General features: G+C 37.7%; 1 protein-coding gene across 1 annotated transcript in view; it reads right to left on the reverse strand.

Moving 5' to 3' along the window:
• Positions 1–598: 598 nt before the first annotated feature.
• Positions 599–27,232, reverse strand: part of LOC113508835 (Kv channel-interacting protein 4-like) — a 53,280-nt gene continuing 26,646 nt past the window's right edge. Inside the window, exons 2-7 of the mRNA XM_026891979.1 lie at positions 12,787–12,917; positions 11,652–11,721; positions 9,000–9,070; positions 2,244–2,456; positions 1,157–1,296; positions 599–1,017 (exon numbers count right to left, since the gene is read on the reverse strand). Coding sequence (XP_026747780.1) covers positions 1,186–1,296; positions 2,244–2,456; positions 9,000–9,070; positions 11,652–11,721; positions 12,787–12,917 — 596 coding nt within the window. The 3' untranslated portion in view covers positions 599–1,017; positions 1,157–1,185. The remainder of the gene's footprint in view (positions 1,018–1,156; positions 1,297–2,243; positions 2,457–8,999; positions 9,071–11,651; positions 11,722–12,786; positions 12,918–27,232) is intronic.

Genomic DNA, 27,232 nt, shown 5'->3' on the forward strand with positions numbered 1-27,232 from the left:
CGTCGCGAACGTCGCTTGGGCTTGCGCTGGACAGTCTCCTCCGTTATCTGGAGATGGAAATAATAAATAATAATAAATGCGGACAACATCACATACATTGTTCTGAAACCAAAGTAAGTTGCTAAAGCACTTGTGTTATGGAATCCAGATACAACGAAGGTACCACAAACAATGTAGAAACGTGAATTTTTACATTGACCCGACCGGGGATCGAACCCGGGACCTCAGAGCTAGCGACACCTTGAAACCGGTGCGTACGCCACTCGACCACGGTGGTCGTCAAGGTCGAAAAGCATGTTGGTATCGTGGTTAGTGGCCCTGACTGCGATATAGGAGATCGTAGGTTCGATTCCCAGTGTTTAAATAAACAATTAATCAATGTGCGAAATCAAACGTTTTGCTAGTCTTGTAGATGTGTTTATTTTCGTAAATGAATTATAAAGCAATTTCTTTAATTCTTCATACGTTTTTGTTGTTGTTCGTCTTCCGCCATTCTCCATTTACCCTTCTCTTTCACACTATCCCGCTCTCACTCAGTTTATTACCATGACACCTAGTCCTTTCATCCCCACATAAACGTGAAGATTCGTAGTTAAGAGTTCCTAATTTGCATGAAACCCACTACTCACACAGGCGATGACCCTGGCGGGCACGGGCGGCGGCTGCTTCTTCCTCTCGCCCCCCTCCACCCCCCCTATCCCGCTACTGACCGCACTCTTCACTCCGCTAGTGGACGAGCTCGCCGCGCCGCTATCTATCCCGCTCTCACTCTCACTCTCTCCAATACTCCTATCTTTGTTCTCATCGTGTGTCTCCACTGACGTGTAACTCTCGGCAGGTCGAGTCTTCTCCTTGTGCTGGTGTATCTGCGGGGCGTAGCTCTCGATGCTGGTTCTATCCTTGTCTATCTGTTGCGGCGGCGGGACGAAGCTGGAGGAGTGAGCGAGAGGTAGCGTGGTCGAAGAGGGAGAACAGTTATCTGCTGCTGTAGAGCAGGACGCACGCGCCGAGTCCGACCTGCGGACATGGCCCAAGTAGGTTATACATGAACATTTATGTATGTGAGTGTATAGATTGTGAGTACTGAGTGTATGTCTATAGGGTGTGTCTGTATTATTGTGAGAATATGAGTGAGTGTGTGTATGTGTGTGCGTACCTGTGCTCGGCGCTGCGTGTGTGCGTGGATCACAAGACGGTGTCCATGGTGTGCAGCGAGCTGAGCAGCGCGGGGTCGCGGCTGCACCAGCGCGCCAGCTCGTCCGGCGTCACTACGCCGTCGCAGTTTGTGTCCATCAGCTGAAATATAGCAGTAGAGGATAGGAGTACAATAAATGAGAGCAATAGCTTGTTGAGACATGAATTCGTGAATCACTTACACGCTTGTACTCAAGGAATCGAACTGCGCATAGGCAGAGGAGGATGTGGTGAGGTTCGGAATAAACTATTGACGAAACCTGAACGCCCTCCAAAGTTCATCAAGTTTGGTCTGTGCGTGGCTATGCTTAGCAAATCATCACGACGACCTACTTAAAATACTCATATAAAAATTAAATATTTAATGCATAATAACTATATGACAATAATTTCAAAATTATTAAAATACACTTCAATTAAATTGAGCTAACAAAAGTAGAATGATCATTTAGGAACCGCTTGGCTTTACACTTGAACAACGCCATCTCTCGAATACACATAAACCTTTAAAACCACCAACAGATGTCGCTTGTACCACTCTACGTAGCTCTCACCTATGATCATAGATGTCGCTACTATCATACATTTAACATCAAAGCTTTGTTGTTCTGAATGAGTATGGAGATGACAATGTGCAGTCGTGTCTCACCGTGCCCGGGTCGCACTAGACGGCGCACTCCAATTAGCGAAGCGATTGAGAACAACTCTGATACAGAACTGTTTGACTCCACAATGAATTGGATGGAAGATTTCACTTTTAAATATGGATCATGGTTTTTCACGCTTTTGAACCGGATTTTTAGCGTTAGGATTTGAGTTGACTTTTATGCAGGGATTTGAAGAAAAAGGGATTTGGAAAAAGTAATCTACTAGAAGGTTTTTTTTATGTCGGGGCGTCTTCACTATTTTGTTCCGATTGAATAGGATTGAGTGAGACTCAATCTAGTAATGTTTTAAAAGTAAGAGCCCTTCTGAATTCCTTCTAAATCAATCATTATTCCCACCCCATACCATCCCATCCTGAGCCTCCTCCACCACTACCAACTCACATGGAAGATCCTGTCCACGTGGTCCTTGGCGGCGGTGTTGTGCACGGGCGGGGCGGCGGCGCGGCCGAGCAGCTCGTAGATGGCCTGCACCACCGCCAGCATCTCCGCGCGGGAGATGCGCCCGTCGCCGTCCACGTCGTACAGCGTGAACACCCAGGACAGCTTCTCCTGGACCGAGCCGCGAGCCACGCGGGAGAGAATGTCCAGGAACTCCTGAAAGAGGAGGTAATTTATGAAATTATATGTGCAGTAAGGTTAGAAAGTAAATTGGGAAATATGGCCAAGATTCTGCTATTTATAATGGCCGATGAATGTACGCGAAATGTGTCAATGCCAATTTAATACAATTTCTATTAATTAATCGGATATTGTAAATAGAAGAATCGGGGCCCAGGGCAGTGAATAGGTTTTCCTGAATTTTGTTGTCAGTTGGAGTTTTGAGAATTAAGGTGATAAAGTTTTGTAAGTTAAGATGTATTTTGACGAAAATATGAGCGTGTATATTATTATATCTTATAAACTTCCTCAATATATCAACTATCTAACACTAAAAGACTTTTTCAAATCGGACCATTAATAAGGATGAGGACAATTTTTTTTTGCAGTGTAGGTCTTGTAGTTTTTTTATATAATAATGGATAATTGTCAATTCTAGTTTTCCTGAAAAAGGAAAAAATACGTGTCTCATACTTTTCAATTATCTAACTGAGGGACTAATGAGATTTTGTCTTTTCATACCCAGTCATCATCCCTATTCCTGAGATTAGCGCCTTCAAGTAAATAAACAAACACATAATCTCTACAGCTCTCCAGATAGATACGGACAAAAAGTTAACATATTATAAGAAATCACATATGTCCACATACACCCTACCTACACATAATATAGTTATATCTCATCTTGCAGGCTCTGACATACGAGCTCGACGTCGCAAACGTTTCATCTCGCCGTTAGGGTTCCGCAGGATATTAAGACCGCTAATATAAAATGCTTGGACGTTTCGAGTCGACCTGGCTAGTCGACGCGCGATTGCTTTTAAGGAAGTGCTTTTTAGACGAGATCTTGTATTGAGATCTGACTTCTATACAATTTTTAAAAAGGATGGTATTTTGTATTTTTGATTTTGCTGTATATTTAGATGATTTTATGTTAAAAAAAATAGTACAGTTTAAAGTCAACATAAATTAAGTTAAAAAAAAGTTCTAAGTTTTCTCGTTAAGTTCGGTGACAATAATTTATAATATTATTTATTATGATAGACGCTAAAAATATTAATTTGTTCAAAAATATCTACTCTGCATTTACAAGAAGTTTCAACATTATGTTGCATACATTCAAAACAAGAAATGCTGATCTTAGTTTTGATGTCCTCTAACGATTAAGCCCAAAAGTGGTTCGAAATCTGTTTTTGTGTTAAATAGACTATAATATATTTGACTGGTATATTGGTCTAGGGGTTAGTGCCCCTGACTGCTATACCGGAGGTTCTGGGTTCGATTCCCGCCCAGGACAAATGTTTGTGTGATGAGTACGATCATTTGTTCTGTGTCTGGGTGTAATTTATCTATATTATGTATGTATTTAGAAATATATAAGTATGTTTATCAGTTGTCTAGTACTCATAGTACAAGTTTTGCTTAGTTTGAGACTAGATGGCGTCGTGTGACAGTTGTGGAATATTATATTACAAATCTTTAAAGACTCATCCCGCTACGGTTTATAGCATCAAAAAGAACTCGGGTAAAATCGCGTGCCTCAGCAAGTATAACATCGTAAACCTCATTTCACAAATCCCTACTAATATTATAAATGTGAAAGTAACTCTGTATGTCTGTCTGTCTGTTACGCTTTCACGTCTAAACGACTGAACTGATTTTAATGAAATTTGGTACAGAGATAGAGTTGACCTTGAGAAAGAACATAGGATAGTTTTCATCCCGGACTTTTGAAGAGTTCTCTTGGAAACGCGATATAACCGACTTCGACGCGGGCGAAGCCGCGGGCGAAAAGCTAGTAGACTATAAAACTCGTCGCGAACGATAAGTATTATTAACAAGGTGTGAAGCGAGCGCGTCAGGCTCCGCGTCTAATCGCTGCGATTTATTTAACGAGCGCTGATCGCTGATACGACACAGCGCCATCTAGTGAACGAACACCGCAAACTTTCCTCAACCACCGACACTGTTAGAGGGAGATGGTGCAATACACGGCGTTTATATATCTCGCTCTAAAAACGACGGCAATAGTTCAAGAGCTGGTAGGTGGTGATGTTACAACAAATTGTATTAAGATTATAATCAGTTGATTTAAACAAGATTTCAGACGTGACTTAAGACGAAACTGAGAGCGGTAGATAAGAATTATAATGATCGAATCATAATTTTTTTGGTCCATATCTTTAGACATCATTACAGACAAACTTTCGCGTTTATAATATTAGTAGGAAGCTATACGTTATTGTTCCGAAGGAACTTGTGGCTAAGCTACTACAGCACAGATTATTTGATCACGGATTAAGCTACGCTTGATGCAGTCGGTACTTGGTTGGGTGATCATCCATGTCATAAAGAGTTCCTCCGTGATTCGGAAGTCACGTAATTGTGAGTCCCGGCTGTTATTCATATATCTTTGAAAGCCCGACAACCAGTCTAACTAGGGGATATCGTGTTGTCTGTAACTGGGTTGAGGAGGTCAGATAGGCAGTCGCTCCTTGTAAAACACTGGTACTTAGCTGAATCCGGGTAGACTGGAAGCCGAGCACAGCAACCATTTTTACCGTCGCCATGAGCTTCTCTGCAGGGACATGTATTAAAACGTGTATATTAGCGACATTTAAAGGCGTCTCAAATTTGAGCTATACTTAAATAACCATCGCATGTAAAATGCCTAACATTTTACGTCTAAATCAATAAAATGAAAGATCTTTTGTAGAATATATCTAGCAATAAATTGAAGCAAGCATAAAATTGTGTGAATAAGCTCTACCGTAAAACGATACTCAATTTGAAGTGGGGCTTAAACATCCGCGCAGAGTTATACTTTCCAGGTAAAGAAGGTATCTTTTTAATACACAAATGTTATCCAATCTTCGAAAGGACTAAACTGGTCTCTAACTGAACTGGGGAAGCTACGTTATCAACTTAAGAAAATTAACTGCAAATTATAATTAATAAACAAGTTTTAGGGAGTTTGTTGCTCTGTTTCTTCTCTCACAGCAAAAGCACTTAGGAAGCGGTGATAGTGGGCGAGACTAGGTGCTGTCCAATGTAATCTGACCTTCAGAAAGTGCTACTTACTAGCCTAATTTGAATAAATGACTTATGATTTTGTACGCTTTGCTAAATAAAGTGTCACGCGAAATGAAGCAAGACCTTGAACAATATCTTTATGTAAAAACAAGCATTTAAAACTTAAACAAAAAACATTACTTTAATTTTTTGGAATATTTAAGTAAAACCAGTTCTCTCAGTAGACTGCCGACTCTCCAACCACTGAGCCATCAGAACCATCTTAAACTAAACTTTTGCTCTTAAATAACAGTTAGTCCAATAACATCTATCCACTCTGTCACACACGCCATATATTGTATAGCACCGTCCCTCTCTACTCCGCATACTAATTTAATTAATTAGATTTTAGCTTTTGTTCAAAATTACTATTTGTATTAAGACTTAGATTTCATGAGACTAGGCATCGCCGATGGCTTCGTCTTTATTCGATCTCCGCGTAGGACAAGCATTTGTGTGATCCACGAATGCTTGTCCTGAGTCTGGGTGTCTTGTGCATGTGACGTGAATGTTTGTCAAACCCAAGAGACAAGGATTCAATTCCTTCCTGCGGGAGTCATATCTTTTTTTTAAAAATATAAAAATAAACATTGAGGTTAAGCAACGATTGCTAAGGTCATAAATATAACGGTGGTGGTGACCAATTTCCGGCAATTTTTTTTTTTGGATTTGTTTGATTTATTGACCGCTTTCTTTGTACACTTTGTAAAATGCGCTTAACCAAACCTCTCGAACTCGCTGTATCGCAAACAAAACCCCAACCTCGCAACCACTGCGCCACAGTACCTCCCCTACAACACAATTAACAATAATAATTAAAACTAACTTCCAAACTTGGACAGTTAACAACTAACTCCAAAGTTTAACTAATTACTTCAAAATTAAACTGATTTCAACCAATACACGGCTCAGCTTACAATGGTACCCATTATAAATGTATAGAAACCAGTGTATTTAGGACTGCTAACTATATTTTCAAAGGGAGAGGTCAGTTTGTACTGGTTTTAATGTAAGGTTTATGTTGAACTGGTGTTGTTAGACCTCCGTTATTGTTGATCGATCACAATAGCACTTGTAAGGGCTCAAGTTACCCTGGTTTGTTACATACAAGCTTATTTCGTTTACCGACTTTTCTAAAATAGGGTTTTCTCAAATCGTCTTATTTTTGTGGTGGTGGGATTGTCTGAAAGGGGTTTCGTGGCCCCGGTACACGACGGGCAAAGGAGATTTTAGTCAGTAGGAGTCTGCCACTGTCGAGTCTTCCTCTCAATCCTAAGTTGAAGGAGTCATTTTATGATTTCCCATCAGAAAAATGGGTTTTATTCGTCCAAAGAAAAAAAGAAAAAGAAGTAAGGTGTGATGTGATTTTGAATTAATTACACACAAGTTTTCAAATGTGATTCCCAAGTGTCTTGTATTCATTACGTAACGCGTTATTAGCGAATACTTAAAACTAAGTCCTCCTCAGAAAAGATAAAGCAAAAATAAATGCAAGAAATAATTGGTCACCAATAAATATAGTAACAAATGTTAATAAACTTAGATTTTTCTTTGTATCGTAAAGTTTTGGCAACAGAAAAGCGTAATATATGACAACTGTAACGGTCTAGCCACCAAGGTCCGCGAAATATAGCTTGGTGACCGTCGACTGTATTAATAGGCAAAACAGCAAAGTCTTAGTAATAAGGTCCGTTTTTAGGCCCTTGGTTACAAAACCCCAAAAAAAAAAAACTGAAAGACAGTTGAGAATGTTCTCCATTTTTACAATCGTTAATAACAAACTTATCTTAAAACCTAAAACTTTTCTATTCAAATGCCAGTGTACAACATTAATTTAACAATATTTCCAATTATCATTGATAATATACGCCTCACAGTCACTCGGTACACTCTATCGACCAGTATAAGTTGAGCCGCTTTCGCACAATGTATTGTGGGCGGCGCGTGTCTGATGACGTCACTCACATCGCGAACACTCGCCAATACCTGTGACTCTGTCTGTTTCACAATGTAAGGTTGAAACAGGTTGTGCTATAGAAAACATAATGGTTGACCATCGCAAGGAGGCAGCGGCCCATATTGCACCGAACTTTTAGAATTGGCTACTTAACAATAGAATATGAAACAGGTTTCATGTGATATCTTATAGGTAGACAGTCACTGTACACTACTTTTTTTCGTTTTGATATATAATCTGTGGATTACGAGAACCGAAACGCAGCGGAAATGATGAAAATCTATTAAATCAGTCAGAACAAAAAAAATTGAAAGAGATAAAGTTTAATAGATAGTAGAATAGATAGAAGTGATGTAACGAGTAAATTGTAATCATCCCTTCTGTAAGAATTTATGGAAAAATAAAAGATTTAAAAAATCTAAATACCCACGTTTTGAAATGTCATCCCATCAAAATTTTACCAAAATCGGCCGAACCATTTTTATAGTTGTAAATTGTCATCGGGTTTGAAGCTACCATGAAAATTTCATCCTGCTAGCTTATCGGGAAGTGCCTCAAAATCGAGTTGCAAAAATCCAACCGGAACGACAAACAAACAAGAAAAGTGAGTGTATAAAAACGTGAGAAAAACTAGCTATTACGCGCGGTTGCATAGCCCAACCGTCTTAGCAAAGTCACACTTCGACAATTGACAATTTTCCACGTTTCTTTAAATCATTATTGTCCCAAACATCCACAGTTAATTACATTTGAATCAGATCTCATTACTCCGCCCCTATAGTGAACCTTGAGGGCCTGTGAAGATATCGCTGAGCTCTCTATCTTGGGTCTCTCAACCCTCACTCAAAGCTGAGACATCTTTAACGTTTCTTGAAATTGAACTATATCTAGATAGCCGAGTGGCATAGAAAGGATTCAATAGGATATTTGACAAAATAATGTTGTTTTTTTTATCTCTTAAATTAAATGAAGGAGATGCAGTGATTTAAAATCTCCTGTGACGTCACTTACCAGTACATTTTTTAGTAGCAAGTGACGTTTTTAGCCCCCACTAACAAAATTAGGTGCTTTTTATATTCTTTATTTTTAAATAATGTGATGAAATAAAAAATAAGTTTTCAATAAATGTTAATCATTGTAACGGACTACACAGCTTCATATTACTAGATTTTGTGAAACCCAAGACACAAGGATCAAATTACTTACAGCGAGAGTTGCTAAAAAGGAAAGAAAAATGTATGGAACATGTATGGGGCATGTATGAGATATGTATAGGGCATGTTTGGGTTAAGAATGGGGCATTTATGTGATATGTATGGGGCATGTATGAGATATGTATGGGGTATGTATGTGATTAGTATGGGGCATGTATGGGATATGTATGGGGCATGTATGGGGCATGTATGTGATATGTATGGGGCATGTATGTGATATGTATGGGGCATGTATGAGATATGTATGGGACATGTATGTGATATGTATGGGGCATGTATGAGACACGTATGGCTCACCTCGAAGTTGACCTTCCCGCTCTGCTTGTGCTTGATGGTCTTGAACACGTAGTGAGCGTACTGCGTCGCGTCTGAACACACAAACAGATACATTGTTATTATTGTTATAGCAATATCGATCAGTTATATAAGAACAGAAGTGTGGAATTCCGAGATTAGCGAATATCATTAAAATTAATTCAATAGAAGTAGCAGCACATTTGACAAACGCGATATAACCGACCTCGACGCGGGCGAAGCCGCGGGTAGAAGCTAGTATTTCTATATGAAAGTATAATAATGTTATTACAATAATAGCGATATTCCGATAGTAAGTAATTGTTGTAACTATATTTATAACTACGTGTGTGCGACCAGGGACCGGCCGGATACTCATTGAAAGGGTTTTTGAAGGGGTTTTTTTAAGCGCTTCAAGAAAAAACCCTATGACATATGTTACACTTTCGAACGGATTACTGTAACCCTGTTCCGAACAGGTTACCCTTTACTACCCTGTAACACTGTAACAGGGTAACCCACTCCAACCTAAGACAATGCAATATGCACTCTTTATCATAGACATTAGTTTGAAAATAGTATAACCACGAGCGCACGTGACATCTTACCGCCCAGCGGCGCCATTGTTGCATTTACCGAGCGACTTGTAAACATGGAATAAAAATCATTGTGGATATGATCTTACAGTTTAATTTTGCTTGTCGCACTTTTCAAACGTTGTGATATATATTTTTCGTGTCTATACTTGTAGACCAGGGTCGATAATTTTTAAAACCAAAAAAAAAATAGTAGTATGAAACCCATTAGAAAAGGAGGGGAATATTATAAAAATGAAAGGAAAAATAATTTACGGGTGATCTGAGGTCGGGAAGGGGGTGGGAGTGACGTTTGAAGAGTAAAAAACGGTTTTTATCGATTTCCGGCAAAACTAAAATTCGTATCGAAAAAAGTCAAATGGCAAAGTTCTAAAAGAAAAAGATCTAAAACTTTTGTGTTTACATTTTTTTCACATAACCTCAAAATTTATGGGAAAAATCTAAAAAACCAAGATTGTGGTTTTTTATTTTTATTTAAATTTGGTGAAAACTTACTTTTTTGTGTCCCAAATACGCTGTAATTTATTTGATTAAAAATATTTATTTTTTCACCTTATTTTGAATTAATATAAAAAAACACTCTAATTTTCAATCGAAAATTCACCCGTCAAATCTTCTCAGAAAATGCAAAAAATGAAAAAAAACTTTTATTCGATTTTTTTTTAAATTATTATAAATAATTTCATCTAAAAAATTTGATCTCATTTTGTGTTCAATAGACCAATAATCGAGGAAGGTTTTAAGCTAGGTATATAAAATTACGCTGCAACTAATAGGAGCGAAGATTTAATGGAAAATGTGGCAAATACGGGGAAAAATATAAATCTTCGAGGGCTTTCGTTCAAAAATTCCTAACTTATATCTTCTAACCACGCGGACGAAGTCGCGGGCAACAGCTAGTTACCTATATGACGTTTCGCGCGTAGGTAGTTTGTCCGAGAGGCGCGAGTCGCGGCGCGACGCGTCGGCGATAGAAGAAAATCAGCTGTAGTCTTAGTAAAGCAATGAGGGGCCGCTAGGGTGCAAGTATGCAGCTCAAGTTTAGTGGGTAATTCAGGGTAACACGAATAAAAGCCTTTCGTGAAGGTAACCACTTCAAAGGGTTAAGTTATTGAAGGGGTTAACCCCTTCACGTGGTTACCATAATGAAGGTGTTAACCATTTCGCTGGGTTTCGAGGATGTAACTCGAACAAAAGGTAACACTGCGATATGAGTTACCCCGTGTACGGGTTACCCTGTCAAACGGCTTAACTCTAAAGTGGGGTTGTCCGGTCCCTGTGTGCGACCCTGACCGGCACGTGCAGGGCTAATATTAATATTATATCCGTAATAATCCAGTGTAAAAAACTATACCCTATAAGTAGAATTAATTGGTATGGATATAATGTTTGTTTAAATTAGGATTAACTAGCTGTTACCCGCGATTTCGTTCGCGTGGTATCATTGTCTGGTAAGTCAAATAAAAAGTGTGCTATGTGTTATTTCAAGCTATAGTCTATCTCTGTGACGAATTTCATCATAATAAGCTTAAGTTTTTGCGTGACAGAGTACAAACATCTATAGATTAGTATGCTAACAAACTTCATTGTGTGAGATATTAATAGCAAGGCTGGAGCACTTATTTTTAAACTGAGATATCCAATTTTGCGATCGAGATAGTTTGATGAAACTCCATACTATTATTATTATTATATGACCGAGTTCCACATCCTATAATGAAACGGTTATGAAGAGATACTTTCCTAGAAAGGAACTTTCTCTATTACAGGCAACTTCAAAACGATTGTACTCATTTTGATCAGATGATCATCATTTTATCTCTAAAGTAAATATTTTTTTTACGAGTACTGACTAATATGCAGGATACGTAAGCACTAGAACTACGAGTGGGACGTAGAGTCAGTAGAAATCTTATACTCACTGATGCTCAACCCAAAGCGAGAGGAGTCATTTAATGATTCCCCATCCGGGAAAAAAGATATGGCTTCTGGGACAAAACGTTCTGTAACCGAGACGCTGAAATCAAGTGTATCTAAAGTCAAGTGGGTGTTTACGTACCTCCGAGCGGGAAGAACTGGCAGAAGATGTTCTTGAAGGCTTCTTCATCCACCACGCCTGAGGGGCACTCCTGTAACAACACAACTATGTTAATTAACATTTTTTTTAATAATAATAATAATAAATCGTTTATTTGCATTAAACATGGTATACAAAGGTGTTAAATAGGTATATAGTAGGTACAAGCATGTTTAGCTAAGATGAACATAGCACGCAAATTTTTTAGGAAACTAAACTATTTATACATTAACATTTGTAATCCATAAATTCTTTTAAACTATAAAAATTACAATCACTTAACCATTTATATAATGCAATCTTTAATAATCTTATATTTTAATTACATTAAAATCAATACGTAGCAAAACATATTTAAAGACAGTAGGTTCCCCATATCACTCATTTTTTACCGCTTCCCAAGTACTCTAGTTGAGTAAAAATGGCGTACACTCCACAGCACTAAGTCATACGTTACGGGTAAAAAAACACAAACACAGCTTCCAGGCGAGCGTTCTAATACTTGTAGATTATCTGTGAATTGAATTTAAACTTTAAGGTATTCGGGCTTGATTTAACCCCCATTGATAATACGGAATGATATTTTGTCTGTATCCTGTAGCTTGTAGAGATCAGATATCCTCAACCAGTTATAAAAGATATATTTCTGCAGCTACGGAAGCGTGACAGAGCACAACATGTTGAATAGCTTCGTTCTTGCTAAAAGTTTTATTGCAAGAAGCGGTATTACCTCTGCCGAGGTTATAGTTCTGAACGCATCCCACACATAAAAACGAAATCTTTTCGTAGCAGGCAATTCTACAAAACATTTTTTTAACTAGCCGACTGTATCCCAATACTGGGCAAAGGCCTCCCCGAAATCCTTCCACGATTCTCTATTCTGGGCATCATGAAAACAGCCCGCGCGGTACGCGTCTCATTCTATTAATAATAATAATATTTCACGGCTTCCACACAACGCCATCTAGTCTCAAACTAAGCATAACTTGTATTATGAGTACTAGACAACTGATAAACATACTTATATCTAAATCCATACATAACATAGACGAACTATACAACTCATCACACTACCATCCAAGTCACATGCACATGTGTCTGGGTGGCCACACTGTACCTGCTTGAAGCCCCGGTACATGAGCTTGATCTCGTGCGCGGAGAAGCGCGTGGCCTGCGCGAGCGCGCCGGGCGGCTCGGGCCGGTGGCGCGCAGTGCCCGCGCTGTACACGGACTCCTCGCACTCCTCATCTGCAAGGCAAACAGACAGACAACGTTAGACAAGCATCAACATAATATATTTATCATGGTCATTAGATCTGAAGTAACAACTCGCTATGTCAAAGATGGTCACCCATCTGCGGTTGGTCCGTAGATGGGTGACCATCTTTGTCATAGCGAGTTCCTCCGTGTTTCGGAATGCACGTTAAATTGTGGGTCCCGGCTGTTATTCCTACATCTTTGACAGTCGTTACAGGTAGTCAGAAGCTAGAAAAGTCTGACATCCAGTCTAACCAAGAGGTGTCGTATTGCCCAGGGATAGGCAGTCGCTCCTTGTAAAACACTGGTACTCAGCTGAATCCGGTTAGACTGGGAGCCGACCCCAACATAGTTGGGAAAAGACTAGGGCGAAGAATTAAATAAATTATCAGCGATTTTTAATATTTTATACTATTTTTTTCTTAAGTTCCCCTATAACTCCCACCCATATGATTGCCTACACCAACATAATACTTTTTCCAAGAAGGTTGTATATTTCCATACACTACAAAATCACAATATAAGCCTCTAAGTGTCTGTCTTCACTATTCTATACCTACCTAGTCCACACTTACATACACAGAGAGACAAAGACGTGAAGTTGTAGCGAGTGAGCGCGTGACGTCACTCGTCGCTCACTTCACGACAGTGTGACACCCTTTGTGGTGTACACAGGTCTTGTTATAATGGACGCGTGAGGCGATGTGAATGAGTGACCGGTTTGGTAGAGCCGTGTGATTTGCTTTGTTTGGGAATATTTGAGGTTAGGATGATCGTTTTCTTAACAATGTAGTTTTTGCCAAAAATGTTTTGATTTTAGACCTAATTTTGTAGCTTAGATGTCATATGATAAACTTATGAACAATCAAGTATTTAGAAAGATAATTTTAAAAAGACGATCCAAAAAGGAAAGATCTTTTCTAAGGATTATTTGATATAATTAATTGCTTTATTAAAATCTATGCACTGATAGCCGAGTGGTATAGATCACCACGAAAACTCACTGTGCGTGCCATATCACAGGTTCGATCACCGCGTAAAACAGCTGGTTTTTCATGGCTTCCTCACCAACTCGGCCATCCGTGCAGACAAATTTATGAAAATGTATCTTTCTTTCTCTTTCACTCATAAACAACCGACAGGGATTTAGACAAAAGTTGGTACACTTGGTACACAGATAGTTTATAACCAGTAGTAATACGAATTATAGTTTTATCATAATTTTATGTTCCCGTTTGAATCATTTTCGACTTGTACCAGGCCTTCCACCCTCACACACAGTCTCCCAACACATCAGCGCTCTCAGCGTCTCGGAAGCTGCGCGGAGATGGACCCCTGAGAGATAAATGTGTTACTCGCTCGGCAAAGTGCACGCTGGTACTATGGACCTTAGAAGAACGTAGCTTTAAAGAAAACTAGCTTTTCGCCCGCGGCTTCACCCGCGTCGAGGTCGGTTATATCGCGTTTCCAAGAGAACTCTTCAAAAGTTTGGGATAAAAACTATCCTATGTTCTTTCTCAAGCTCAACTCTATCTCTGTACCAAATTTCATTAAAATTTGTTCAGTGGTTTAGACGTGAAAGCGTAACAGACAGACAGACAGACAGAGTTACTTCCGCATTTATAATATTAGTAAAGATAGTAGGTTGGTAGAGAAGAAAGGATTAGCTGTTGCCCGCGACTCCGTCCGCGTGGACCACAGTTTACAACGCGCAGTGGTTCAAGTTTAATATAATACTAGTATGAATTTTGTATATTTTAAGTAATGATTAATAGGTCTTTATTCACTCCCATTGGATACTCTTGACATTGAATTGTGACCAAACAGTTATTAAAAATATGTAGACGTTATAACAATTCATGAGCTATACAGCTTGGTGACAGACTTATGGACATGCCTTACAAATAAGGTTCCGTTTTTACTCTTTGGTTACGGAATCCTAAAAACTTAAAATAAAAATATATTTCATCGTCTGTCAATAAAAAAATAATATATCAATGTCAATTTATTTATAAGTATTGATTGTTTTAAAAGCAACTTTTACTCGCCCTTCAGTCAACTTTCAGCCTTATTAAAAGTACTTATTAAGTAAACACGGCTCCCCACACGTTAACAACTCCAACTTATTTATACTTTATATCAATAACTCTCTGAGAAGTTAGAAACCGCGATGACGTCACACACGCACACTCGTATACAAATAGGTGAAGGCTCACACACACACGCACATATAATTTTCTTCCCACGTTTTTATACACTCACTTTTCTTGTTTGTTTGTCGTTCCGGTTGGATTTTTGTAATTCAATTTTGAGGCACTTCCCGATAAGCTAGGAGGATGAAATATTCAGAGTAGCTTCAAACCCGATTGACCCGATACTGCAATTTGCAACTGTAAATACGGCTGGACCTATTTTGATTAAATTTGAATGGACATTTTTAAGGGGGGTTTTTCGTTTTTTTAAATCTATTAAAATAGTCTGCATTGTTAGAATGTAAAAATGTATCTACAAGAAAATTGAGAGTTTTCTCGAACGATATTTAGATTTCGTAGTGGCTCAGTGGCTCAAATACTGAAATTGTATGCACATAGTTGTAGGTTCATAATAAGTATAAACGTTGAAGTTATTTCTAATATGAATGTATTTCTTTTACAAAGTTAATTGTTATTGAAGTTAAATTCAAATTATAATTGAGAAGCGAAATTGAGAGGAAAACGGGCCTTTTAATGAGATGCTTGAAAATTTAAACTCAACTTCTGAGAGTTTTTAGCTTTTCTCATACAGATTCCTTTTTTTTGTAATATACCAGACCACTACAGATTACCCAATATATCTAATCCAATGTGAAAAGATATGCAACACAACATACAATTTTGTTCTCTTGCCATAAAAGGAAAGTTTGCCCAGCAGTGGGCACGTTAGTCTGCCATAAAAACTTATTTATTCGCAAAATCTATTTAAATAATTTTAGATAAAATCTCGTTCCGATGTTTAAGAAACCTTTGCCCGACAGTCAAGTACCAATCTTCAAAAAAAACTCATTAACTTACAAAATACCTCTTTACCAGACACCTCATAATTATAGAAACAGGAAAATATCCTAACAAAATGACAGTTCAGGCGAGACATCAAAAGAAAAAGCAAAACTCTTACAAAAAGATAAAATGTTTACCTTTTACAATAGCATGGTGTCAAATAAAAGATACTAGACACCTACCAGCATCTGTTAGAGTAAGATAGCACTGTGCGAAAGAGATGGCGCTATACGCAGTGCTATGCGCTGTCCTGCTTTATCAACTACATATCTATACTTGATACTAATATATAAAGCTGAAGAGTTTGTTTGTTTGTTTGAATGCGCTAATCTCAAGAACTACCAACTGAAAAATTATTTTTGTGTTGAATAGACCATTAATCGAGGAAGGTATAAGGCTATATACCATCACGCTGCGACCAATAGGAGCGGAGATACAATGGAAAATGTGGAAAAAACAGGGAAAATTATTCATCTTCGAGGGCTTCCGTTCAATTCCTTACTTATATCTTCAAACCACGCGGACGAAGTCGCGGGCAACAGCTAGTCTACGTACATACCTGTAGCAGGTACAGGCTCTGTGTCCAACATAGTGTGACATTGTGTAACGAGGGCGTCTCATTCAGTCATTCACTCGTTCTCCGTTCACTCCATTCACTTTCATTCATGGATGTCAATGTGACGGACCATTGGTTGTAAAAGGAATATAAATATACTAGCTTTTGCCCGCGACTTCGTCCACGTGATAGTAAAAAATCTTTGTGTTTATGATAAAACTGAAAAATATTGAATAAATAAACGACTGATATGTTTTAGTAAGTCGCATATTTGATTTGGTAATCTTTATTGTAGTTTTACATTTGTTTTTAGTCGCTTCAGATTTTTTTAAATGTAGATATGAAACTACAAAACCTTGCTTAAATGTAATCCCTGTAAAACTTGGCTAGCATTTTCATTATGTTTTGGAATAAAACAAAACATTTTTTTAGTCAAACGAAAATACTTTTATTAGTTTTATTCATTACACACAAATAGGTTTACTCGAACCGTTTTTTGTCTCATCCCCTTGTTAACGACTTATCAAACTATGAGTTTGTCTCACACCACCAAACCTCCTACTTTGAGTCAACCAGTTTGACTAAGTCCCTGCTCTAATATTTATGAGGTGTCATATATCTGGCATGTCTGGTAAAGCCTCTAATCTTCGCAGCCTCTCTCCGCGGACCTCACTAAGCTATGACTTATGAACAGGAGTTAGCGATAGGAGGAAACATTTTATGTTATAACTAGTTAGTTTCGCGGTTTCACCTGCGTTCTTTTGAAGTCATTATTCTTTTGGCGCGATGTAGGAAAATGATGGGAGTGATATTTTTTAGGAACGGTGGATTTATTCAAAATTATGTAGTATTTTTTTGAGGAAAAATAGAAAATGAAACTCTATTAATAAGCTTCCACGTGTCCGTCTTTCAACAGACTATATCTCATGAACTGTTAAATCCAAGCAGTTGAAACGAATTGAATCAAGAAGAAAATCGTTTTTATGAAACTCTATTTAAGGGTTTAAGAGAAATCGCTTATCAAAATAAGCAATCAGTTAATTCTTATCGCATTTATAACTCTAAAATGCATAACGTTAATGTTCTTAAAACACTTCAACATGCAAAATAATAGATTATAAAAATCTAAATACCCACGTTTTTAAATGTTTATGCATTGTCATCGGGTTTGAAGCTACCCTAAAAATGCCAGCCTGCAAGCTTATCAGGAAGTGCCTCAAAATTGAGTTGCAAAAATCCAACCGGAACGACAAACAAACAAGAAAAGTGAGTGTATAAAAACGTGGGAAAAATACAAGAACTGGAATCAAACTCCCAAACCACGAGACTGTCACTACTCCACACAACTCACACAACAACTTCATTTCCATTGTCTCAATGCAAAACACATTATTTGTTAAGAAGTTCTCCAAGCGAAGTAACTAGACGACTTCGTAAATACATGCACATAATATCTTGCTGAAACCAACAACTTGAAGTTGTGTGTGAGAGAGACAATGCTCTACGGTTTTGTAGTGCGCTGTCCCGCTTACACGAATGCAATTGTTTTACTTTAAGAGCTGTCATGGAGTTATAGAGAAAAAGATGGAAGTGAAAGTTGGGATGTATTTGTGTCACTATTAGGAGGTGATGATCAACCTTAATTTGAATACCTCTCTGATTCTCTTCGCATTTTATTGTCTGTCATATTTTAAAAATCTTTTTAAATGATGATTAGTTTTTCGGTTTTAGCAAGAAACATGTATATGGTTTACAAAATGGAACTCATTAAATTAAGTTACAAAAACATTTTATTTTCTGATCATACATACACAATAAGGCGGGCCAGTCTCGCTTTTTCCCTTTTATATTTAAAAATAATGATGAGAATAATGAAAAAAGAAAATACAACATATCAAAATAAATCCTTAACTATAAGCATTATAATAGTTATACCTAGGTCTCAACATCTAACACTAACAAAACCCTCCAAAGTCTTAAACCGACAAGCCAAACTCACGTAACTTTTCGAACAAATCATCATTCCCCTAAATTTCAAAATCAGATTCATTTCCTATTCTAATGCGTTGCTATTCTAGAGGCAGTTCCCTCTTCACCTCTGTTCCATGTTAAGCGGTAGTTTGTCAAAGGGAACAAGTCTGATTTGCAATGCAGCGGCCGCAGAGGATTGCGTTTGACTATTCAACAGATGGCGCTTTTAAAAATGGGTGGAATGACGTCACGTGACGACTTTCAGTAACATACCACTGCAGGTCTCTCAGTGAGAGTTTACTCAAAATTTTTAATACTAGACGACCTCCGTGGTCGAGTGGCGTACGCATCGGTTTCAAGGTGTCGCTAGCTCTGAGATACCGGGTTCGATCCCCGATCATCATCACGCAAATACGGCTGAACGGATGAAATTTGGCATGCATATAGCCATTGACATGGAAAAGAACATAGGCTACATTTTAACCCGATTTTTTTAAATATTTTAATAAGGAAAATTGAAAAGGTATTTAAAAGCTATAAAATCACTAAGGGGATGTATTTCGATGGAAAAGGGGACCAAAGAACGCTGTAAACTGAAGTCCACGCAGACGGAGTCGCGGGCAACAGCTAGTCATTTATATATCACCTATTGTAAGAGCATTCTTAGAAATAAAAAACATTCACCTTTATACAGCTATTATTTGTTCTAAATAACAAAATTAATGTCTAGAAACGAAATCTAATAATTAATAAACCAGTATCACAATAATAGATCGCGGTCGGCCTCGGCGCGACCTCCAGACTACACTAATTGATGCCCGGGAATAGAACTCGGGACCGCCTGTTGTTGTGAAACAAAAGCGACGTTAAGTGCCGCCGGGAAACGCCGCGGGGCACAACTAGTTGTACACATGAGGGTGGATACTGTCTTATACAGGAATACTGAGGTGTTTGAAACAAAGGACTTTTTTTGTAATCCCTACTAAAATTATAAATGCGAAAGTAACTCTGTCTGTCTGTCTGTTTGTTACGCTTTCACGTCTAAACCACTGAACAGATTTAAATCAAATTTGGTACAGAGATAGAGTTGACCTTGAGAAAGAACATAGGATAGTTTATATCCCGGACTTTTGAAGAGTTCTCTTGGAAACGCGATATAACCGACCTTGACGCGGGCGAAGCCGCGGGCGAAAAGCTAGTTTTGAATAAAATAGTATTTCATTTTTTTTCTTAATTCTTTTTTACGTGTTTAAATACGGAGGGAAACTGATTAAATAAACAATTCTTCAAAAAAAAATCAACGGAATACCAACTTTGTCATAGCGAGTTCCTCCGTGTTTCGGAAGGCACGTTAAACTGTGGATCCCGGCTGTTATTCCTACATCTTTGACAGTCGTTACAGGCTTGAAAAGTCTGACAACCAGTCTAACGTATAATCGTGTTGTCTATAACTGTGTTGAGGAGGTCAGAGAGACAGTCGCTCCTTGTAAAACACTGGTACTTAGCTGAATCCGGTTAGACTGGAAGCTGACACCAACATAGTTGGGAGAAGGCTAGGATGATGATGATTGTAGGAATATCATTCGCCTCGAGGCCCGGGTGCCTGGTCACCGATACGCTACAGTTTAATTCGGTCACGAGCGCGGCTGCCTTTGTCTTGTTTAAGCCGCTTGTAATTGGACAGTTAAATAACTGAAGCAGTTACTGTCTCCACTAGTTAGGGACACAGTTAATTTACTATTTACTTGTAATTTGTTGAGTGTACTTGTTAATTTAAGACGAAAATAAGTTCTATAACTTTTGGGAAATAGAACGAATTAATGCAAATACGATTTAGACCTAAATTGATTGTCTGTAATAAAAGTGACAGCTTTTTAAATGACAATGAACCATAAGAAAAGTGCATGATAAGCAGAACTTAAGCAGAGAACATGGATTAGTTTATTTCATTACTAGCTGTTGCAAGTCCGCTCGCTAAGAATACCTACTAATATTATAAATGCGAAAGTAACTCGTATCTGTCTATTTGTCTGTCTGTCTGTTACGCTTTCACGTCTAAACCACTGAACTGATTTTAATGAAATTCGGTACAGAGATAGAGTTGACCTTGAGAAAGAACATAGGATAGTTTTTATCCCGGACTTTTGAAGAGTTCTCTTGGAACGATGCGTTAATCGACCTCGACTTGCGGGCGAAGCCGCGGGCGAAAAGCTAGTTGGTTATAAACTATCTGTGTACCAAGTTTCGTCTGAATCCATTCATTAGTTTTTGCGTTAACGAGTAAAAAACATCCATACTCCATTCTATAATTAACCATAAATAAATATTGATTAACACAATCTCAAATAGCAAAAATATTCACAAATTCACATTAATAACCATAAAATTACAACTCGCTACTCAAACAGAATAATTAATGAAACTGATACAATTACTTGCTCCTACCAATAAGCAGGGCCGGATTCAGGGGTCCAGAGGCCTCGGGGCAACAAAGGAGTAGAGGCCCCCTTGCCCCAAATTATCTTCCAAATAAAATGATTAATTATGACGACCTCCGTGGTCGAGTGGCGTACGCACCGGTTTCAAGGTGTCGCTAGCTCTGAGGTCCCGGGTTCGATCCCCGGTCGGGTCAATGTAAAAATTCACATTTCTACATTGTCTCGGGTCTGGGTGTGTGTGGTACCTTCGTTGTATCTGAATTCCATAACACAAGTGCTTTAGCAAATTACTTTGGGTTCAGAACAATGTATGTGATGTTGTGTGCATTTATTTATTATTATTTTGTAGGTAAAAAATGGCTGTAGCTAAAAGCAAAAAAAAAATATCAAAGAACAGATGTTTTTTTTCGAAGTCTCTATTGTAGAGCCCCCCTGGTTGTGGAGGCTCCGGTTGCCCTCCCCTAAATCCAGCCCTGCCAATAAGGATTGCCAACATAAAGTGTCCGGACGAATGTTCTCATAAATTCCATTTACGAAGCACTAACTATACAATTACAAGAGAAACACAACAATACTGGAACTTGTAATTGTTTGAAAATAACAAATTTATGAACAATAAACATACTCTTATACGCTGACGCATCACTTTAACGTAATGACTGCACGGATAGTCGAGTGGCTGAGGTCAAAACGACAAAACTACTGAGCGCGATGTGTGGCGAGTTCGATCCCCCGCAGGACAAGCATTTGTGTGATCCACGAATGCTTGTCCTGAGTCTGGGTGTCTTTGTGTATGTGGCACTATGTGGGTTAAATATTTGTAGAGTTATTTTTAATATTTAGGATTAGCTTACTTAAGCATTCAAATTATATTTGGTCTGAAATCAGCTATATTTTAAATTTGCTATGTTGGGCCCTTAAGGCTAGCTTAGTATCCTTATAGATGACCTAAGCATGACAATAATGTATATAACTCGTCCATTCCCGACCTCAGTAACAAACGGTTGCCACAAGATTTCCATGTCGCGTGTTTTAAAAGTGTTTGAATAATAAAATTTTCAGTTTAATTAACTGCCTTTTTTAAAGACAAGTATGCGTGGCCGTATAACAGTACCCAAATGAGTAAAATCGGAACCCGATTCTGATTCCTGTTGATTCTTTCTGTCTACCAGTTTGTCCGTCCATCACTAGGCTGTATGTTAACAACTATGCTAGTCATATCTAAACAGTTGGAATTCGTACAAATGAAGTATTTCTGCCAACACAACAAGAAATAACAATACTCAAAATTGAGGTTAAGTAACGTTTGGTACAATAATAACTAAGATGGGTGACCAATTCTCTCTATAAATATATTTATCTTAAACTTTCTTGTACGGCATCATACGTATATTGAAATGAATATTTCTAAGTATCTGTTTCATGTAATAATCTTTGTTTCTTACCCTCAACAGCTTTCATACCCATACAGACTTTAATAAATCACATCCATGCGTAGCATATGCATGTATTCATGGGTTACTCGCACAGCATACTATATATGCGTCGCATATCATGGCAAATAACATTGAAAGCGAATGAACATGTTTTTTACAAAGATTCAGATCCGTGCTCCGAATGTAATAGGTTTAGTAGTGATGTGACACGCCGGGATCGCGGTGAGATACTGCGGGATTATACGGATTGATAGCCCGGGATCCCGGGAGACGGATGTGCGGTTTCATAAACCTATTTGCATGTTGAAAGTGAATTTGGTGCTGTAGGTTTGAATTTAAATAATATTTAATTTGAATGTAGTTTTTTGGATTTATAATAAGATACATTTAATCCAGGTTGAGTTATTTTGTAAACGAATTGAATCAAATTAATTTATCATCATTTGAAACTATTCAAATAGTTTGGTTAGTGTCGAATTTACATTCATTTTGGATCAAAAAATAACAACTTTTTGTTATTTTCGACCGATTATTTCAGTTATTTCATATTTGACCGAAATTTATTAAACTCTGAAGTTTTATTTAAAGTACTCTAGAATGCAATGTACATAGTATAAAATCATTTTGTGAATTCACACCTAGAGCAATATTGAAGTTTGGATATTGGCTGAACTAGTTGACTTGAGAAAATCACTTTTTTTTGTATCTAACACTGCTGGCACTCAGAAATTGAATCCTATTGTCGCGAGAGATTCAAGTTACACTTTCCAAAAACACTTTTAAAGCTTGCCTTTTCCCAACTATGTCGGGTCGGCTTCCAGTCTAACCGGATTCAGCTAAAAATCAGTGTTTTACAAGGAGCGACTGCCTATCTGACCTCCTCAACCCAGTTATAGACAACACGATACCGCGTTCGATTGGTTGTCCGACTTTGACAAACTCCTGACAACCTGTAACGACTGTCAAAGATGTATGAATAACAGCCGGGACCCACAATTTAACGTGCCTTCCGAAACATTCAACAACACATGATTAAACATGCATTCGTGAATCCCAAAAAATCTTATATTATTCGGGGTTGGAACGCGCGACCATCGCTCACTGCTTATGTGAAGTAATGACGTCTACCACTCGGCTAACCGTGCAGTCAGATTAGTTTTCAATTAGGGTATTGAATTCGACACCTACATACTATAATGTCAAACTAGTGTTAGTAAACTTAAACATATCGACTATCATCGGTCAAGTGCGATTCGGTTTCGACTCGCACTTGACCGGTGATAGTCGATACAAAGGATTTCGTGATAATAGGTTGTAGTGAAACCTGGCGGTTGAGTGAATAACAAATTTATTTATCACTCTCCAACAAATTTAATACCTAAATACGTTACAAACCTTTCTTAGCATCCATTTTTATTTTAATTTGTTGTGATAGTCGTAGCAAAAATAAATCATTTACGAAAATTTCTTCTTAATAGCTATCACCGTTCATGAGTTCAGCCTGGTGACGGACGGACAGAGAATGACCGTGGATCTTCCATTTTTAACCCTTCGGTTAATCCCAAATAATTGGTCAATTTTTTTATTTTTTTCATAATAATAATATGATATAAATGCGGACAACATCACATACATTGTTCTAAACCCAAAGTAAGTTGCTAAAGCACTTGTGTTATGGAATTCAGATACAGCGAAGGTACCACAAACACAAAGACCCGATACAATGTAGAAATGTGAATTTTTACATTGACCCGACCGGAGATTGAACCCGGGACCTCAGAGCTAGCGACATCTTGAAACCGGTGCGTACGCCACTCGACCACGGAGATCAACGTTCCAAAGTTACACAAAATAGGTTTTTGTGTAAGTTTTAAAATTGTGTTCTAAAGTAGGTCGTCAAGCCTTTAATATTATTTATTCTTGAGTTTTGCTCTTATCGGTAATAAAGTTGGAAATTCAATAAAGTTTAGAAGTTAGTTTCCATGATTTAAATATTTCTACAGTTTTTGTTGAAGAAACTTTAGCCCCAGGGGTTCTGTATACTATTTTTTTGTTCGTTTAAATACCTTAAGCAGATAGAGAGACATTGCCTGCGTTGGGATCGAAGCAACCCGTCTTGCATACAAATCCATGCATTGCAAGGCCATCACGATATTTTTTGTATAGATGACGAAATTCGACTAAATTAAATTTAAATTTACAAAAAAATCGATTATCAAAAACAATTAGCAATAAAATTACCATTTACATAGCTTTAACGAAAAAATCCTATCTAAACCTATTGAAAAACCATTAAAAAACTCGTTTGAAACTAGTCTAGAAACTAATTTGAAAACCAATGAATACCTAACGAGTGCAAGAACACATTCTTACAACGTTCCCGGGATAGTGCGGGGACAACGTGAGCTCATCACTAATCCCGGACTTTCGCCTTAAGCTTAGTGCCGAGAGCCGCACACCAAACGACTTTACATTTTTATTTTTTCCCCGGGTTAGTGTGGGGATTGATAATCCCGGAGTCTTTGCTTGGTTAACAGAATGTGTGCGGGTTTAGTGGATTAACTGGTTAAATTACATTTGTTAAATAGGTTTTAAAGGATTTTTGAATATTTCAGCAAACATTTTTGTCAAACCTTTCAAACCAGCTGCATAAAGCTTCAAGCATGTCTGAATGACCCCAAAGCTAAGATTTTCCCTCCCATGGTTTGAAAGCGTCACAAATTACCTTAATAATGGTTTTTACGTGTTTTCGTATTAAACGCGGCCCTTGTTTGATTGTTGTACAGTCACGAACAGAAGTTTATGAACAAGAAAATTGTACAAATATACTCTTATGTATGTACTAACCATACTAATATTAAAAATTTAAAAGTATCTCTTTCTATCTTGCTTTTTCTCTAAAACAACTGTACCTATTATGATGAAATTTAGCCTGAGAAATTACGTAGGCAAAACCTTTTATAAGGGGGGTCAAGTTATAGTTTAAGTTTATCTAAAAATTTCAACAATTTGATAATTTTGAGTGTTATCTAGATTTTAATAACTAGATTAGATTAAATTTTCACTTAGTTAGCCCTGCCACCTCCGCGTCAGCTCATGAGTGAGGACTCTAGTTGGCTCTAGTCGGGCACCCCCTATAAATACGTGTGAATGAACTGTTGCATCACTTAAAAATATTCTAGAATCATTCCATATAATTGTGATCTCAACGTGGAGTATAACTTTTGTCGCTGACTGTACTATTAATGACAATTTATAAATACAAGTGGATTTGTTTTTGTTTATGTGTTTGCTTTAATTTTTGTAATGGCTGTGTCCCGGGAGAGGGGGCGGGAGGGGGGGGGAGGGGGGGGGGTTATGGGGGTAAAATAAACAAGGAAATTGGACCATTTGTATGGTTTGTTTTAAAAACAAAAGCTGTTGAGTGTTGGTACTAAAAAGGCGCATGGAAAATATCTGAAGGTAGCTTGGCACGTATAGAGTCATTATGATGTATATTCATAGCTAGTAGCTGTTATTAATGTTTGGAAAACAAAACATAGGGATTAAATTTGTTACCGACTTATCAAAGTCATTTTTACGATACTGTTTACAAAGAATAAAAATGAAAACTTTGTCTACCTATCTATTACCATGATATATCTCTTAAACTGTAACCGCTATAAACAGTTGCAAATTTTACGGAGGACTGACTTAGATGTGAGGTTAAGCAACAGTTGCTACGGTCATAAATTTGATAGGAGACTGTGTTATTTTGTAAATTTCTCCTTTTAGCATAATTCGCATTTCACAGTTTCATATTCAACTACAAAAAAATTTCAATATTTCACATAAAATTCACTCACAACTCAGGTAATAAATATTAATTTATTCACATACAGCAATCAGTGATAAAACAGTAACAGCCTCGCAATCACGATACATGCCTATAGCCACGTAGTGTTGTACAGAGCGCGGGATTCGGAGCTTTTCAATCAAGTCACACATTTTAATTTTCCATTTCAATAATTTGAGAGATGAATATTACGGGATCGTGAGTTCCCGGGGGTGTGCATCACTGTGCAAGTCAGAGGGGTGAAAAGTAATTTAATTATGTTGATGTTTTTAAACAACTGAGTATGATGATTACTACTAAACTGTCTATGTAGGTATTCTACTTTTTAATATTATAATTTAATGTATTTGTATTTTTAAAGATTTTTTCTTAAGCTCACCTGTTAAGTCTACGACGCATTTTTTTCCATTATAATTAATAGATTTCATGAATCTAATAGAAATACCCATGTTTGTAAAATGTCAGCCCATCCAAATTTTATCATGATCGGTCGAGCCGTTTTTAGTTGTAAATAGCATTTTCATCGGGTTTGAAGCTACCCTGAATATTTCAGCCTGCTAGCTTATCGGGAAGTGCCTCAAAATTGAGTTGCAAAAATCCAACCGGAACGACAAATAAACAAGAAAGGTGAGTGTATAGAAACGTGGGAAACAAAACTTTGCCTTAACTCCTTCGTGTACTAAAAAAAAAGAAATTCCTCGCAAAATCCCGGCATTGCCCATCACTATTACCCCAGAGGGGGTTAGAGGGTTACTCCGTACATCACTTAGGGCAAATTAGTAAGGACGGCTGCAGAACGCGCCGCGCTGCATTACGATATTAAACCGGGCACTCAAATACAACGGCAACTTAAATTTAAGACGGTGTTAAATTTTAATCTGTCAATACTTAAAATGATCAAGCTTATTGATGATTTAAGGTGTCTATAAGCAGATATTTACATTTTTTTTAGTACGGTTTACTTTCGCGTACTTGTCGAGATAGCCCGAGTAGTTTCCAATCCAGATTTTAAATGAATAATTGTAAATCTGCGTA

This window comes from Trichoplusia ni, chromosome 3 (genome assembly GCF_003590095.1).
Source record: "Trichoplusia ni isolate ovarian cell line Hi5 chromosome 3, tn1, whole genome shotgun sequence".
NCBI lineage: Eukaryota > Metazoa > Arthropoda > Insecta > Lepidoptera > Noctuidae > Trichoplusia > Trichoplusia ni.